General features: G+C 41.9%; 1 protein-coding gene across 1 annotated transcript in view; it reads left to right on the top strand.

Moving 5' to 3' along the window:
• CDH13 (cadherin 13) overlaps positions 1-14,340 on the top strand; it is a 608,253-nt gene that overhangs the window by 148,035 nt on the left and 445,878 nt on the right. The window contains exon 3 of the mRNA XM_065416779.1: positions 12,178-12,297. Within this exon, the coding sequence (XP_065272851.1) occupies positions 12,178-12,297 (120 nt within the window). The remainder of the gene's footprint in view (positions 1-12,177; positions 12,298-14,340) is intronic.

Genomic DNA, 14,340 nt, shown 5'->3' with positions numbered 1-14,340 from the left:
GTATAACAATGGCAGTAATCTGAGAGTTGGCTTTGTACATATGAATATTCACCATCTCTTACCTAAAGTAGGATCCACATAATTTTGCATTCAGAAAAGTTATATGGTTCTTTTTGATATTCTCTTTGAGAACTTTCCATCTGTAGTCTACTAAATGGATTATAAACAGAGTAGTCCTAATTCTCCACCATCTACATTACCATTACTGTTGGTGTGCCCTTGTTGCCAAGAAGGCTAACGGCATACTGGGCTGCTTTAGTAGGAGCATTGCCAGCAGATTGAGGGAGGTGATTATTCCCCTCTATTCGGCACTGGTGAGGCCACATCTGGAGTATTGCGTCCAGTTTTGGGCCCCCCACAACAGAAAGGATGTGGAGAATTTGGAGAGAGTCCAGCGGAGGGCAACAAAAATAAGTGATGTTCCCCAGAACCCCTAATGAGGAGAGGCTGATGGAACTGGGCTTATTTAGTCTGCAGAAGAGAAGAGTGAGGGAGGATTTGATAGCAGCCTTCAACTACCTGAAGGGGAGTTCCAAAGAGGATGGAGCTCAGCTGTTTTCACTGATGGCAGATGACAGAACAAGGAGCAATGGTCTCAAGTTGCAGGGGGGAAGGTCTAGGTTGGATATTAGGAAAAACTATTTCACTAGAAGGGTGGTGAAACACTGGAATGGGTTACGTAGGGTGGTGGTGGAATCTCCATCCTTAGAGGTTTTTAAGGCATGGCTTGACAAAGTCCTGTCTGGGATGATTTATTTGGGGTTGGTCCTGCTTTGAGCAGGGGGTTGGACTAGATGACCTCCTGAGGTGTCTTCCAACCCTGATATTCTATGATTATATCGATGTGATATAATCGATATAAAGGTAATGTGAGTCCTTTACCTTTAGCTGAGTCACTGGTATAAAACGGATGTAATGCAATGGAGAATCAGGTCCAGTAATTTTACATTTGACAGATGCAGTCTGGCTCTAGTATCATTGTGACTGTGTAGGAGGAATCTGTACCCAGGGCACTTGTCAACACTCATCCTTGTTTGTATCTCACAACTGAATTAAGCTCTTAGGATCAAGCTGATAATGCCAGTTAATTAATTTTGGACTGAGTAGAAGAAATAAGGACCAAGTTGTGAAGCAGATTTATACACTACCATTTCAGCTCTTTAGGCCCTGGTTCAAATCTGGCTTGGAAAAGGAGGAATTTGGCCTCAGCCTTGTTTTAACTGGGCATTTTGTCTTCATCACAGACCACCACTTCACTTGTTAGTACTGGCAGCCTCTGCTTAGGAAAAGCACAGAACTGTAATAGCAGGGGGAACTTAAACTCTTTAGAACATCATTCATACGTAGTAAAGAGTACTGGAAAGCCTCCTGTCTCTGTGTCATGCTGTGCAGTCCACAGCAAATCCGTGCAATCTACCCTGCAGTCTAATGCAGCACGTTGTTACAGCACCGAGAAAGAGCCGCCTTCCCTCTCCACTTTGCGCAATGCATTTTCTTGGTGTAGGATAACTGGTGAATTTTGCACAAGAGTACCTAGTTAGCCATTACATGGGAGAAGAGAGATTGGAAATCAGATCTGTGTGCCCAAAACTGTTTTCGGTTGAAAGAGCATATGAATTAGCATTGTATTTTAAAACAGGCCACGCACATTCAAAATTAAAAATGACAGAATTGGGAGACTGGATACTTCAAAGCTTGGAAATAGGGTACAAGGAACCTGCTCCTCTGCTGCCTTGCTTATGTAGCTATTTGCACTGTGTAAAGTGGACTTAAAATGCTACTATTCTGATTGGGTGGCGTTGTACACACACTGTTGCACTAGCATGAATGACTGCCCAAGGTACAGGACAACAGAATGGAAGCCCTGAATCTCTGATCTCTAGTTCGTTATCTGTATGAAGGCTATTCTGTGGCTTATGTCAGCAGTGTCAGGAGCTCAGTCCAGTTCCCAGTGGATCTCATATACAAATTGGAAAACCAGGGGTTAGAGGTGGAAGGATGTGAGGAAACAGCTCCTAATTATCTGCCAAAAGCCAAAGGAGAGTTCCCATTGGTATTTCTCTATCTGGCTTACAGAAGGGCTGCTCCGGAAGAGTTCCTCCCTCGGTCTTGGCTCATGAAGTCAGAATCCACCCGGATGGTTGAACTTTTGGGGTTGCCAATACTGGCACTGGGGGAGTGGAGGTGAAAAGGGGAGACAGAGAAGAAGGGTGAAGATAGGGAAGCCGGGGAGAGGCAAAGTAAAAAAGTATGTTGATGGGCAAAGGAAGTGTGTGCCAAGGTGACTGACAGAGAAAAGTAGGCACCTTGGGGGGCAGAGGACATCAGTTTAGAGTGACCTTGGCTGCTGAACAATATTGAGTGACACTGACCTTGCAGGAGCAAAATGAAGGGGGTGTCACAGGTTCTGGGCAACTGAATTTGTATTCCTGGTCTGTGGTCCACCAAGGGCACCCTCTTTTGGCTCCAGCTCTTAGCCATCACCTCTTTTAGGTGGCGACCTGCATCTCACTCCCTCCTGACTGTGGGTTTTAAGGCTGCACAGCTCCCTGCCTTGCAGTGCAATAACCCCAGCAAGCCAGTCTGCTTAATGGCCAGCACTTGCACTTCACTTTCTCTCTCTGAAAAGGCTATGGCCAGTGTATTGCCGCAATGACAAGTTACCACATGACTCCTTGTAAGCAAGGACGTTTATTCGTAAAGTAAAAGCATTCCAGTGAAATCATATTAAAACTACCAAAGAATCTGTATGCATGCTAAAATCTGAACAGCGGTCTCCTCCAACTCCAAACTAGGTTTTAGTCCTTCAAAACCCACAAACTGGGTTTTTCCAGTGCTTGCAAGTTCATCCATTTTAGTTCCAGATCCAGAATGAAAGATGGGCAGTCCAGCCACTATTTGGGCTTTTGATCTTGGCCTTCTGTACCAAGTAATCAGCAGACAATGACTGTCTCCATAGCTTCAAAAGGGTGGGATTTTGTATAACCAGAGTTGAGGAATTTGCATTAACCTCTCCCCAGGAATTCCCCAGGAAATCCATTTAACACATGTCCCAAAAGTCTACTTGTCTGGCACCTTTTCAAGGTAGTCTTTTGAACTCCCAGGTCTCACATCTATCACATCTCCCCCATAGAGAGGTTACGCACAGTCCCAGCCCACAATAATACATACACTTTGGGCAATTCCCTGCAATACCTTATTGTATTATCTGTCGCAGAAAGATATTAGCAGAGGGAGAAAAGACTGAGGTTAAGGGTGGGGGGATCATGGTGCTTTCATGTGAAGAAGAAGTGGGGGGAAAGGGGGAGATTCAGTTGAAGGAGTAGAGGCAGTGTTTATGTGGGAGAGGGTAAAGAGAGGTGGGGAGTTTGGGGAGGGATGGCAAGGAGGATGGGGGTATTTTAGGGGACAGTAGGGAGACCTAAGGCTGTTTGTGAAGAGCTTGGGGGTTGGAGGGAAAGGGAAGGGAAGGTTGAGAGGCTTGTGGGGAGTGAGAGGAAAAACTGAACATTTGTTGGGAGGGGGAGGCAGACATGTTTGGGGAAAGAGGGATGTTGAGCCTTTTGGAGGATGGAGGGAAAAGAGGGGCCTTGCACTGCTGGGGACCCGTATGCACAGAGACATGTGATTGGGGCTGCACACACTAGATCCGTTAAGCTATATACATGATTTGTACATACAGTATTATTGCTTTAGGGTACCGTGTAATTGCTTTTATGTATCATAGTTATAATGGAATGAGTTCCGTGGTGGATGAGCAATATAGCACATACCTATCCAATGTGTTAAGGATCAGGGATAAAAAACTATGCTAGCTGCCCTGCAGGAAAGGGAGAGCTGCCTTACAAGCCATGCAGGACCACATATGCTATGAAAAAGGGAAATAGAACAGTATGCCAGGTCAGATGGTCTTTCAGATAGAAAAGAGTTTTCTGTATCAGGAATTGTCCCTATTCCCCAGGGATGGAACACCGGAACAATTTGTCCATGGCCACTATTACAGCTCCCATGCAGTTTGTGAACCCATTGGCCTACCTGTATGCTACTGCCCTGACCACACACACTCACCCCATTCTCCCATGGAAAGAGTTGCTCTCTGGTGTACAAGAACCTGAGGAGTTCTCTGTGCAACACCCTCTCTTTCCAAAGTGAAAATGGAGGTATTTACAACGGGGCTAAGCAGAAGCTGCAGGATTTAGTCCTTAGAATGTATTCAGGGAAGAAGGATGGCTCAGTGGGTGGGGTATGCAGGTTGAAAGACCCTAGTTCAATTCCTTACTCTGGCACATTGCTTCCTGTGTGACCCTGGACAAATCACTTAGAGTCAGATCGTTAAAAGTATTTAGGCACCTTAAGATGCACAAAGGAACCTTAGAAATTAATGGGAAATATTTACACATTATACATTTTAGAACTCCTCTATTGTGCCAGGGCCTTTTATTCTTTTAACAGAGGGGTAGATTTTTGTAAAGAATTATTAACAGAAAATGGGTTTTTTGTATACATTTCCCAAGAGTGGCTTGGACAATTTTCCCAGAATGTTTCAGATCTCCTTCAAAGGTAGGATGTTTTCCTTACATATTTCTGTGACTCTCCCAAACTTCACCAAAGGCAGCTCATCTCAAATATCAAACAGACTGAAAGGGGGCTGGGTATTGGGGGGGAACAGCCCTTCCAGCTACGCCATTGAAATCAGTGCCTCTTATGAATATTACAAAAACTAAAACACAAACTGCTGGCTCAAAACCACCATCATTATTTCAAAATGCACAAAAAAGAAATAGGAAGTCAATGAACCCTCTCCTCCCTACACTTCCCAGTGTCTCCGATTTAGCCTCTGGCATTTTCCTTTGAGATTATAGGCACCTGGGAGTAGAATATATTTACTCACTTATATCAGCACTTTCAGATTTCATACATAACATAATTTTAAAATCTTATCCATCAATACACTATTAAAGATCTGATTTTATAAATCTCCCAAACTATGACACTGCCGTCATACCAGAAGTGACTTGGGCAAACCTAGGGAAATCTACACAGGTCTGAAAAATAATTGCAGAAACTTAGAAAAGCAGATGGTTCTAAAAGATACATTTACATTTTCTGTTCAGCTCTGTTGAAATAGGTAACTGAAAATATAAAGAAGACAAAAAAAAAAAGATAATTGAGCAATTTAAAACAGTGTTTCTCAACAACTGGTACCTGAGATGTCCCTGATACTGTTTAGAAAGGCTACAAGCCAGTTCCTGGTATCAAAAAGGTTGAGAAACATTGATTTAGAAGATGGCACAAGAGGAGAGTTCTCCTAAAATGCATTCAATATCACCTTTTCATCATCATGGAGGGAGTTCCAATGGAGAAGAAATAATCCTTTATTGGTAATTTTGGGGTTGCAGGAAAAAAGTTTAGTCAAACAGCCTCATCTGATGACAAGAAAGTGGGCAAACAAATCACTATGTGCACGTTTTCTAGGGCTACTTACAGATCCAGACACTTCAGTTTGAGAAACCCCCACAATCTTTTGATACCATGATAAAGAGAAACTGTGCTGGAGAAAAATCTCCATTGTATTAGGCCGAGTACCTTCATGATCTGTGCATTGTTATATTTTATTGCGCAAACTGCATTAGGGCAGTGAGTATAAAGAAAATGACTCTGTTTATTTACAATATAGTTGAACTCACTGAGGATCTCAAGGTTTTGGGGCATCTTTAGTGGCACTGAATTATCCAGGATATCAGATCAATACACTATATTGAGGTGAGCTCCAGCCTTCTGCTATAAAAGCAACTTGTTTCTGTCTGCTTCACACCAGTGGAGATTTTTTTTTTTCATAGTGATGAGTAATGTGAGTTAGTAATGTGTCCAGGTGAAACTTGAGACATAAGGTCAAAACAGTAGTTTTCCTGAAGCCCATATTTTGCAATGTTATCTGACATGTGCAGTCAGCCAGAGCCTAATCAGTTGTTTATCTATGAAGGGGTACCTCATTATATTTAATGAGCAGTGTGCAGCCAATGTGAGCATTCTTGCTAGGGGGTGATTCAATATGGTTCAAATGAAAATACACCCACTACAGTAAATAATGATGGGGAAAAAACTAGAATGTTCATTTAAAGTAACATTTCTTTGTCATTTCTGGATTAGTCCCAGAATAAGTAACTCCCGTGGTTAATGAGTGCGGAAAGAGAAAGTTAATGGCATTCAGTCATTATCAGCTTTGACTTAGAAATACTTTTTGCTGACATAGAATAAGGTGAGCCTTCAGATAAATTAAAGTTATACTTGAATGTAGACAGAGGATTTTTTTACATCATACCTCACAATGGATAAGTCCACGATAATAATAGAGCAAATAATTCTACAATGCAGAAATGAAATGGTTTTCTCTGGAATAGTCTTGGGTATTCATATATACAGTTAAAATAGGAAGCTGTACTTTTTGCTATTTTTAATGCATTTATAAAATTATTATTATTTACAAGGGTACTAAAATATGGAACTGTAATAATGTAAAATAAAACATATTTGTTACCCTTCAAGAAGGCTAAAAAATCCAATACCCCATAAAAAAAAATAAGGATAGCTGCTCATTAAATAAACAATTAGTAAATCTGCAATCAGAGATGTCATGCATTGGTGAGAAGTCAATGAATCGATCAACTTGTGCAAGCTGAAGATCTGTCTATGTATGTAACACTTATAATAGTAAAATCACTCAGGCAATAAAATCCACTTTTCCCCTAACAATTTCCAGATGCTGCCCCATTGTGCATACTTGAAGCCTGTATATTCAAAGATAGATGATCCTCCCTAGTATACTGAATTCTAGTTAGATTTATGCTTTTAAAGTATACAATACAATTTGTATGGTGGGATTTACAGGGAATGAAGAGAGAGACTATTTATGAGCAGGTGTCTGTGTATCACTGGCCTCTCAAATTCTTAATTTTATTAATTGATCTAATGATTTATTTAAACAGCTGTTCTTTAACTCCCTTATGAAGAGCTCATGAACACTGTTGGGTCTTTCCAGAATATTAATAATAAATGCCAGTGTTTTGATGCTTTGGCAAACATTTTGAAAATTTACTATCAATACTGTTGATGGTAACCATCAGGAGGTGATGATGATTATAATAATCTGTACTTACAGCACCTAGTACACATTAAATAAATCAAACACCCTCTTTGAAATACAGTAGATAAGGGATAAAGAGAGACTATATCTCCCAACACTGATATGCAGCCACCTCCAGCTGCTCTTTTACATCACACAGCCATGTTACACAACAGAATGCCATATTAAATTGTAATTTCCAGGAGGGGGGGCAGGTTGCTTGCAGTAAAAAGAAAATTAACTTTGTTTATTTTTTTTGTAATGGAACCTGCTATTGACCCAGCTTTACACCATCAAACCTAATTTATAAAAAACAACTAAATGACAAGAAACGCAACTGCTTTCCTGGTCACCAATAATGGGTTACAGATTGCCACTCCAGTGGTATTTCCAACCCTTATTGTGACAAATTGATGAGTGTTCAGCCATCTAACTTATTCCCCTGACAAGTTCTAATGAAGTTTTCTCTGCCAAGAGTAATGGTGCCTGTTACTGGAAAGTGCTAGGTTATTTATTCAAATTTTCAAGCGGTATTAAGTCCTCAAAGGGACCCTTACCACAGGTTGGCGGGGGGGGAGGGAAAGGCTGAGTTGAGAATTGTCAAGGGAACTAAGAAAGTCTGAACCTGTGTAACATCCTACATTAGGTAGACTTGACCTCTATCAACTCGAGGTCATTGCAGTTATTTGGATTAGTCTTTTTTTTTCTTTTCTTTTCTTTTTTTTAACACATGCCTAAATGTTAGAAAAATGAACCTACTCCATGCTTGATGCTTGCTTAATGTGACTATGAAATTAAATTAAATTACTGGTATTGTATCTAAAAATGGCACTCAGTAAAATGAAAGGCCTGGTGCAAAGCTTGTGGTGAGTCAGATAGTCAAGTGAGAGTTGGATGCCGGCCCAATTCTCCATTGTCTAGGGAGACAGTAGCTGTATCCTTGTAAGTGACTAGGCAAAATATTTATTTCAAAAAGTTAAAAATAAATAATGCTAATTCCACCTCCTACTCCCTTGTTTATTGAAAAGGAGAAACATAATAAAGAAAAACTTTGTAACACAATTTCCATGCTAAGTGTAAATGGAGTTAAGATTGCCACCTTTTAAATAGGATGGCAGATCTGAGGTTGAACCCTTTCAACAGCTACCTGTGATTAACTCCTTTGCACTGACATTGTGGGAGTCTTTCCATCAGGGTCGGCTCCAGGCACCAGCAAAGGAAGCAGGTGCCTGGGGCGGCCAATAGAAAGGGGCGGCACTCTGTCCAGTATTGGGGTGGCACGTCTGGGTCTTCGGCGGCTGCTCCAGTGCTCCGCTTTAGAATTCGGCGGCAATTCAGCGGCGGGTCCTTCACTCCGTCTCTTCGTCTTCAGTGGGCGCTCAATCGGGTTTTCCTTTTTTTTTTTTTTTTTCGCCGCTTGGGGTGGCAAAAAAGCTGGAGCCGGCCCTGGTTTCCATTGCCTTCATTAAGTTGAATTGGATCACTGGAGCTGCCTGGCCCAATCCTAGCAATGCATTCTGCACAAACAGCATGAAGAAAGCTTGAGTCCTATTGTTTAATTGGTAACTACTCACCAGTTATCAGTGGCAGGGTTTTGTTTCTATAGTTTCTATAACAAAATCCTATTGCTGAGACAGCATTTTTATTTTGGGCACAGCCTACTAAGAGATGCTAATATTGTAATACAGTAATAATATTAGTGATATTGAGACAGTAGCTTACAATGTTATTAAAAGGTGTAACTTTTGCCATTTGAAATGATTTCATAATCTTTGCACTGTGCTCCAGGAAATGAAAAGGGTGAACCTAGCTACTGTGATTACATATACAAACTACAGGCCTGATTGAGTATGCATTGAAGTCAATGCAAATCTTTTCTGTGACTTCATTTGATCAGGCTGTGTGTAAACACAGAATTCCCAAATTCTGAGCTTCCGTGTTTATATGTTGGTCACCATTAACAAGTCAGCATTTGCCAACTGCTACTGCACAGTGTTATCTGACACACCATAATTTCCCCTTTTACTTAGAAAAGGAAGTCATTGTGGTAACTGGGCTATATACACACACACACCTCTACCCTGATATAACACTGTCCTCGGGAGCCAAAGAATCTTACCGCGTTATAGGTGAAACTGCGTTATATCGAACTTGCTTTGATCCGCCGGAGTGCGCAGCCCCGCCCCCCACCCCCTGGAGCACTGCTTTACCGCGTTATATCTGAATTCGTGTTATATTGGGTCGCGTTATATTGGGGTAGAGGTGTGTGTGTGTGTATATATATGTGTGTGTGTGTGTATATATCAGGGGTCGGCAACGTTCGGCACGCGGCTCGCCAGGGTAAGCACCCTAGCGGCCGGGCCAGTTTATTTACCTGCTGACGTGGCAGGTTCGGCCGATCGCGGCCCCCACTGGCCGTGGTTCGCCGCCCGGTCCAATGGGGGCGGCGGGAAGTGGCGCGGGCCGAGGGATGTGCTGGCTGCGGCTTCCCGCCGCCCCCATTGGCCCTGGACGGCGAACCACGACCAGTGGGGGCCGCGATCGGCTGAATCTGCCATGTCAGCAGGTAAATAAACTGGCCCGGCCCGCTAGGGTGCTTACCCTGGCGAGCCGCGTGCCGAACGTTGCCGACCCCTGATATATATGTATATATGTATAAATGTTGACATCTTAATGGCGGCCAGTAGAGAATTCTTCAGCTTCCCTTTTCTTTTTCTGCTTCTGTTTATGTGAACTTGATAGTGATGTATATAGGCTACTATCTTAATTAGTCATATCTGCATGGTGGGTGAAATGTACACCTGTGCAGAGGGGCAAGCATCCCTTTAATTTCAGTAGATGACAAGAAAGAGAATAGTCCCCACTAAAAAGTCAACAATCAGATGTAAGTGGTGCATAGTCATCTGTACAGGGATGAAATTTACTCTATATGAGTATTCAGACATCTCTGACTGAACTACTAAAGCCCCATCCCACCCTGCACTGGACTCATTGTAAAACCCCGGAAGAATTCTTCATTGTTCCAATATCTTGCTCAGAATGAGGAGGTGAGGTCTTCTAGTCTTCCTACCCTTGACACCTCCAACACTTTGTGATAATAAATGTGGACTGAGGAAGTGACCAATTGCATAATCTTTGGCTTTTTGCAAGTGGAAAAGATTAATGATCGATTGTGGGGGAAATGTATAAATTAATTGTTCCTGACTCAAGTCTTCCAGAACTAATGGAAATGAGTTCCAGATAGAGCTAGTCCTAATTTGTATTGGCAACAAAAATAGACATAAGACACCATGATACAGCAGTACATATGGAAATCTGGCACTAGATATTGCCTGTCTGTTGCTGAATGCTGATCATGCCTTTGAGTGGTGTGCATCTGGAAATGCCTCCCACTGAACAAGCGCACAGGGATCCATACTACAGGCAGGGATCAATTTCTGTTGTCTTCTTCATTTGCAAAGGCATTTTGGGAGATTCTTCTTCAATATAATGTAGCCCTTCATGAGCTCAGAGGGGTTTGTGAGACTAGGAGTCAGCATGGATCAAAGTTGTCATCACTGTAGTTCTATTTGTGCTAAGCTGAGTAAAGGAACCTTTTCATTTTAGACATATCAACGTTCATTCCTTGTCACGCTCCTCAACCACGTCACACAGACACATGGCAGCCTAAACTCCTGCCTGTATTTACAGCAGAAGTGACTTTGAAAGCTTACTGTATTGTACATTTGCCTTTGGGTAGAATTCAGCTTTTTTTATTTTGACACTTCCAATGTTTTTGTCTTCAACTTTCTCATGAATTTTTATTAGGCAAAATTCTTTTGGGAGAGAAATTGAAAGACAAAACAAAAACACGGACCCAAGTGTCTTGCAGATTGAAAGACTAGAGAGACATGGCAAGGCACAAGGGATGGATGGGAAAATGATATTATTAGGGTGGGCCTCAAAGTAATGAAGGCTGAAAACAGATTCTCTTGATCATTCTTCCTCCTCTTTGACTTCAGCAGGATTAGAGTTGAGTGTTGCAGGCCTGAGTTTCCCCTGCTTTCTGTTCATTGTCAAATTTGAAAACTGATACTAAAACCAATTGAGGCAACAGTTTTCAGTTACTGCAGACTGTATATTAGATGGAGGCACTTAGCAAGATAGCAGCAAGAATAGCCCGTTGTTGTTTGTTGACACCTACAAATCGTGCCTTTTAGAAAGCTCATTTGCAGAATTACAAAGTGGTTGCATCAACCACTCTTGAAATACATCCACCTCTGGGGTATAATGCAACTGTTGTTATAACAACACCCGTACACAGCAGTTTGGGTCCAGAAGGGAGGGCAAATGTAGAATGTAATTACCCCTGCTGAAATTTACCTAGATTCCCTCAGGGATATAGCTACTATGATCACGCAAAACTGTCATGGGATCTTTAATGACCATAAATTATCAAAACCTACTTCACTTTCACAACTGATCCCCCAACCAACGTCTGAAATACATGGAAATTGCTTAGCACTAGGTTTTGAGGATTGATTCTGCCTGACTCGGATGGAAATGTGATACTAGTAGAATTAACCAACACCAACTCCACCAGTATGTTTGTTTACCTGCAGGTCTCCTACCCAAGCACTTAGCTGGCCAGACCTCATTTAGTTTTTAAGATTTAACAGGTTCATCAGCTGGGAAGATAGCGCAGTCAGAGGTGGAGATTTATAGAGCCATTGTGGTTGCTTTCAAGCTAGGCCGGTTTTTCTACTTAGGCTGAGTTAGGCTACAGGAATGCAAGATGAACAGTGCATGCATAAATCATTATTGGCATCATCATAAATGGAATGATCCCGAAGATCAGACTGAATAGTTTAAAGATAATCTTCATTAATCACAAAACTGGTTCGAGTCTTGAACTAACAATACTCTTCCTGCTAATGAGGGTTGAGAGAATGTATTAGCAAGGTCCTGGCACCTGGAATTTTTTATTCAGAAATTAAGATCTATGCAATGGGGATAATAAATTCATGCTGTCCTGGAGGTCTTGGATAATTACTTCCCTCATTTTTCTTTTTTAGGAAATCTTTAAGATTGAAGATGGGAGTCTTGGAATTCTAAGACAAAAAAGGGCCATTGTGGCAACACCAATATTAATTCCAGAAAATCAGAGACCGCCATTCCCCAGAGCCGTGGGCCGGGTAAGTCTTGAGAAAATTTAGCATCAAATTGCGATATTAAATAATTCATCCATTTCTCTTAGGTTTTTATATAGCATCTATCACAGTGGTAGATATATGCTGGACAAAATTAAAGATCATGGAAGCCAGACAGAAAGAGGTGTTTTCTCTCTTTCCTCTTGGGACAGAGGAGCATTATTTTGATGTGTATAGGATTTTTACTTGAACACGATCAGTCCTGGTAAAACGGGTTTATCAGAGCGATATGTTTTTAACCTTGGCACGAACTTCACAGTAATAGTCACCTAACAGATGTGCTTGTCCAGTATTGATGTCCACATGACAAGTCATGAAGTTCCATTCGAGAACAGTACATTCCCTCAGGAGTAGAAGATGGGATATCTGGTGTCTGGTTTTGTTTTTAACTGAGGCTATAGCAACCAAAAACTGACATGCACACAAGGCTTTTGGACTCCTTTAATCAATCAACAGTACCCAAAGACCATGTGTGGCTGGTGGCTTTTTTTGTATAGATCTGTCAAAAACAAGACCCTATTTTGTTTATCTCTGTAGACACACGTACACACACTCACACCCTTGCAGTTCTTATGCATAGATTTTTCTGAACTGCGCACATATAACTTGCAGATCCAGTTGGCAATATTGCTCATGCAGCCACAATAATTAAACATACAAATGAGTCATTTAGGCATCATTTGTTGTAATTGCCTGGGCATATTTTGCACATGGGCATTTCTGAAATATGGGCCGGTAACGGGGTCAGCACCCACCTCTCGCGAGCGCCCCCTTCTGGTCTGATGTGTCTGTGTTCTTTCAGTTCTGGTGACCCCTTTTGGTGGTTCTCAGGCAGTTTTTTCCAGGCTTCCTCCCTGGAGACACTATCTTCCTGTGGCCCTCCCCAGGCTCAGTTCTTACTCAGTCTCTGCAGCCAGCCAGGAGCTCCCTCAATGCTCCCCCAGTCCCTGCTAGCAAACCGTCTTTGGCTCAGTCCTAGCAGGCGGCCAGAAGCCTCTCACTCCCTCGGTCCCTGCCAGTGGACTGTCTTTGGACCTGCTGCTCTTCCAACCAGGCACGTAGTCATTTTTTCTCCAGCTCCAAGCAGCACCTAACTGCTGCACTATTCTGCAGCTCCTTTTATATGGTCCTCCTGGCCCCCTGATTGGCTGTTCCAGTGGCCCCTCTGGGTGCTTCCTCACAACCAGTCTAGGCTGCTTGGAGGACCTCTCCACTGCTCCTTTTCTGGGATGGCTGTGGCAGAACCCTGAGGCCTCCAGCATTTTATCCTCCTCCCTGCCCTTACCCCTCACACTGATACAAAACAGATCTCACCAGAAGTATTCCTCTCTTTTTGGGGCAGACTTGAATTTTTTTTCTAAGTACAAGTCTTGTTTAATTGTGAAAAATTCACCATGACGAAGCTTTTTCTTGTTTCTTTAAAATACTGAATTAAGAATTTAGATAACCAGTAACTTGGTAAGCGGTTTTTGAACATGGGCATGATAAATATTTGATATCTTAATATCTACATGGTGCAGCAATGTGTAGTAAGGATGTGAGATTTTTAAAGTGCGCAAATTGTTCCATGTAGACCCTGCTGGTGTGCACTAAAAGTTCCCTAGTGTGCTTTAACATATTGCTGTTTCAAACAGAAGATACCAACTGTAGAGTTCTCAGATGTGAGTGATTGAGACAAACAAGAAAGTTATTTTATATACAGATCTTGTAGGTAGAGGTTTGGTTTTGGTTTTTTTTTAAATGTATTAAGTCACTTTCATATTAAATATGAAGGGCAAGCCATTTGAGATGTCTCGCATAGGCTGTACATGCATCCATCACAAAGCCCTTTTTATCTAATAATAATAATATATTTTAAAGAGAGATCCCTTTATTCCTTTCCATAAACTGCAGTCTTCACTAACAACAGATGGTTCCCAAGTCACAACATTCAGATGCTGATCTGGATTTCAATCCTCTGAGAATTTGATTCAGCACTTACAGAAATAGAGCCCAGTCTTGAAATTCAGATCTGAATCCATGCTCCAA

This window comes from Emys orbicularis, chromosome 14 (assembly GCF_028017835.1).
Source record: "Emys orbicularis isolate rEmyOrb1 chromosome 14, rEmyOrb1.hap1, whole genome shotgun sequence".
NCBI classification, from domain to species: domain Eukaryota; kingdom Metazoa; phylum Chordata; order Testudines; family Emydidae; genus Emys; species Emys orbicularis.
The sequence above is the reverse complement of the archived record's forward strand: the minus strand, read 5'-3'. Positions and strand labels throughout refer to the sequence as shown.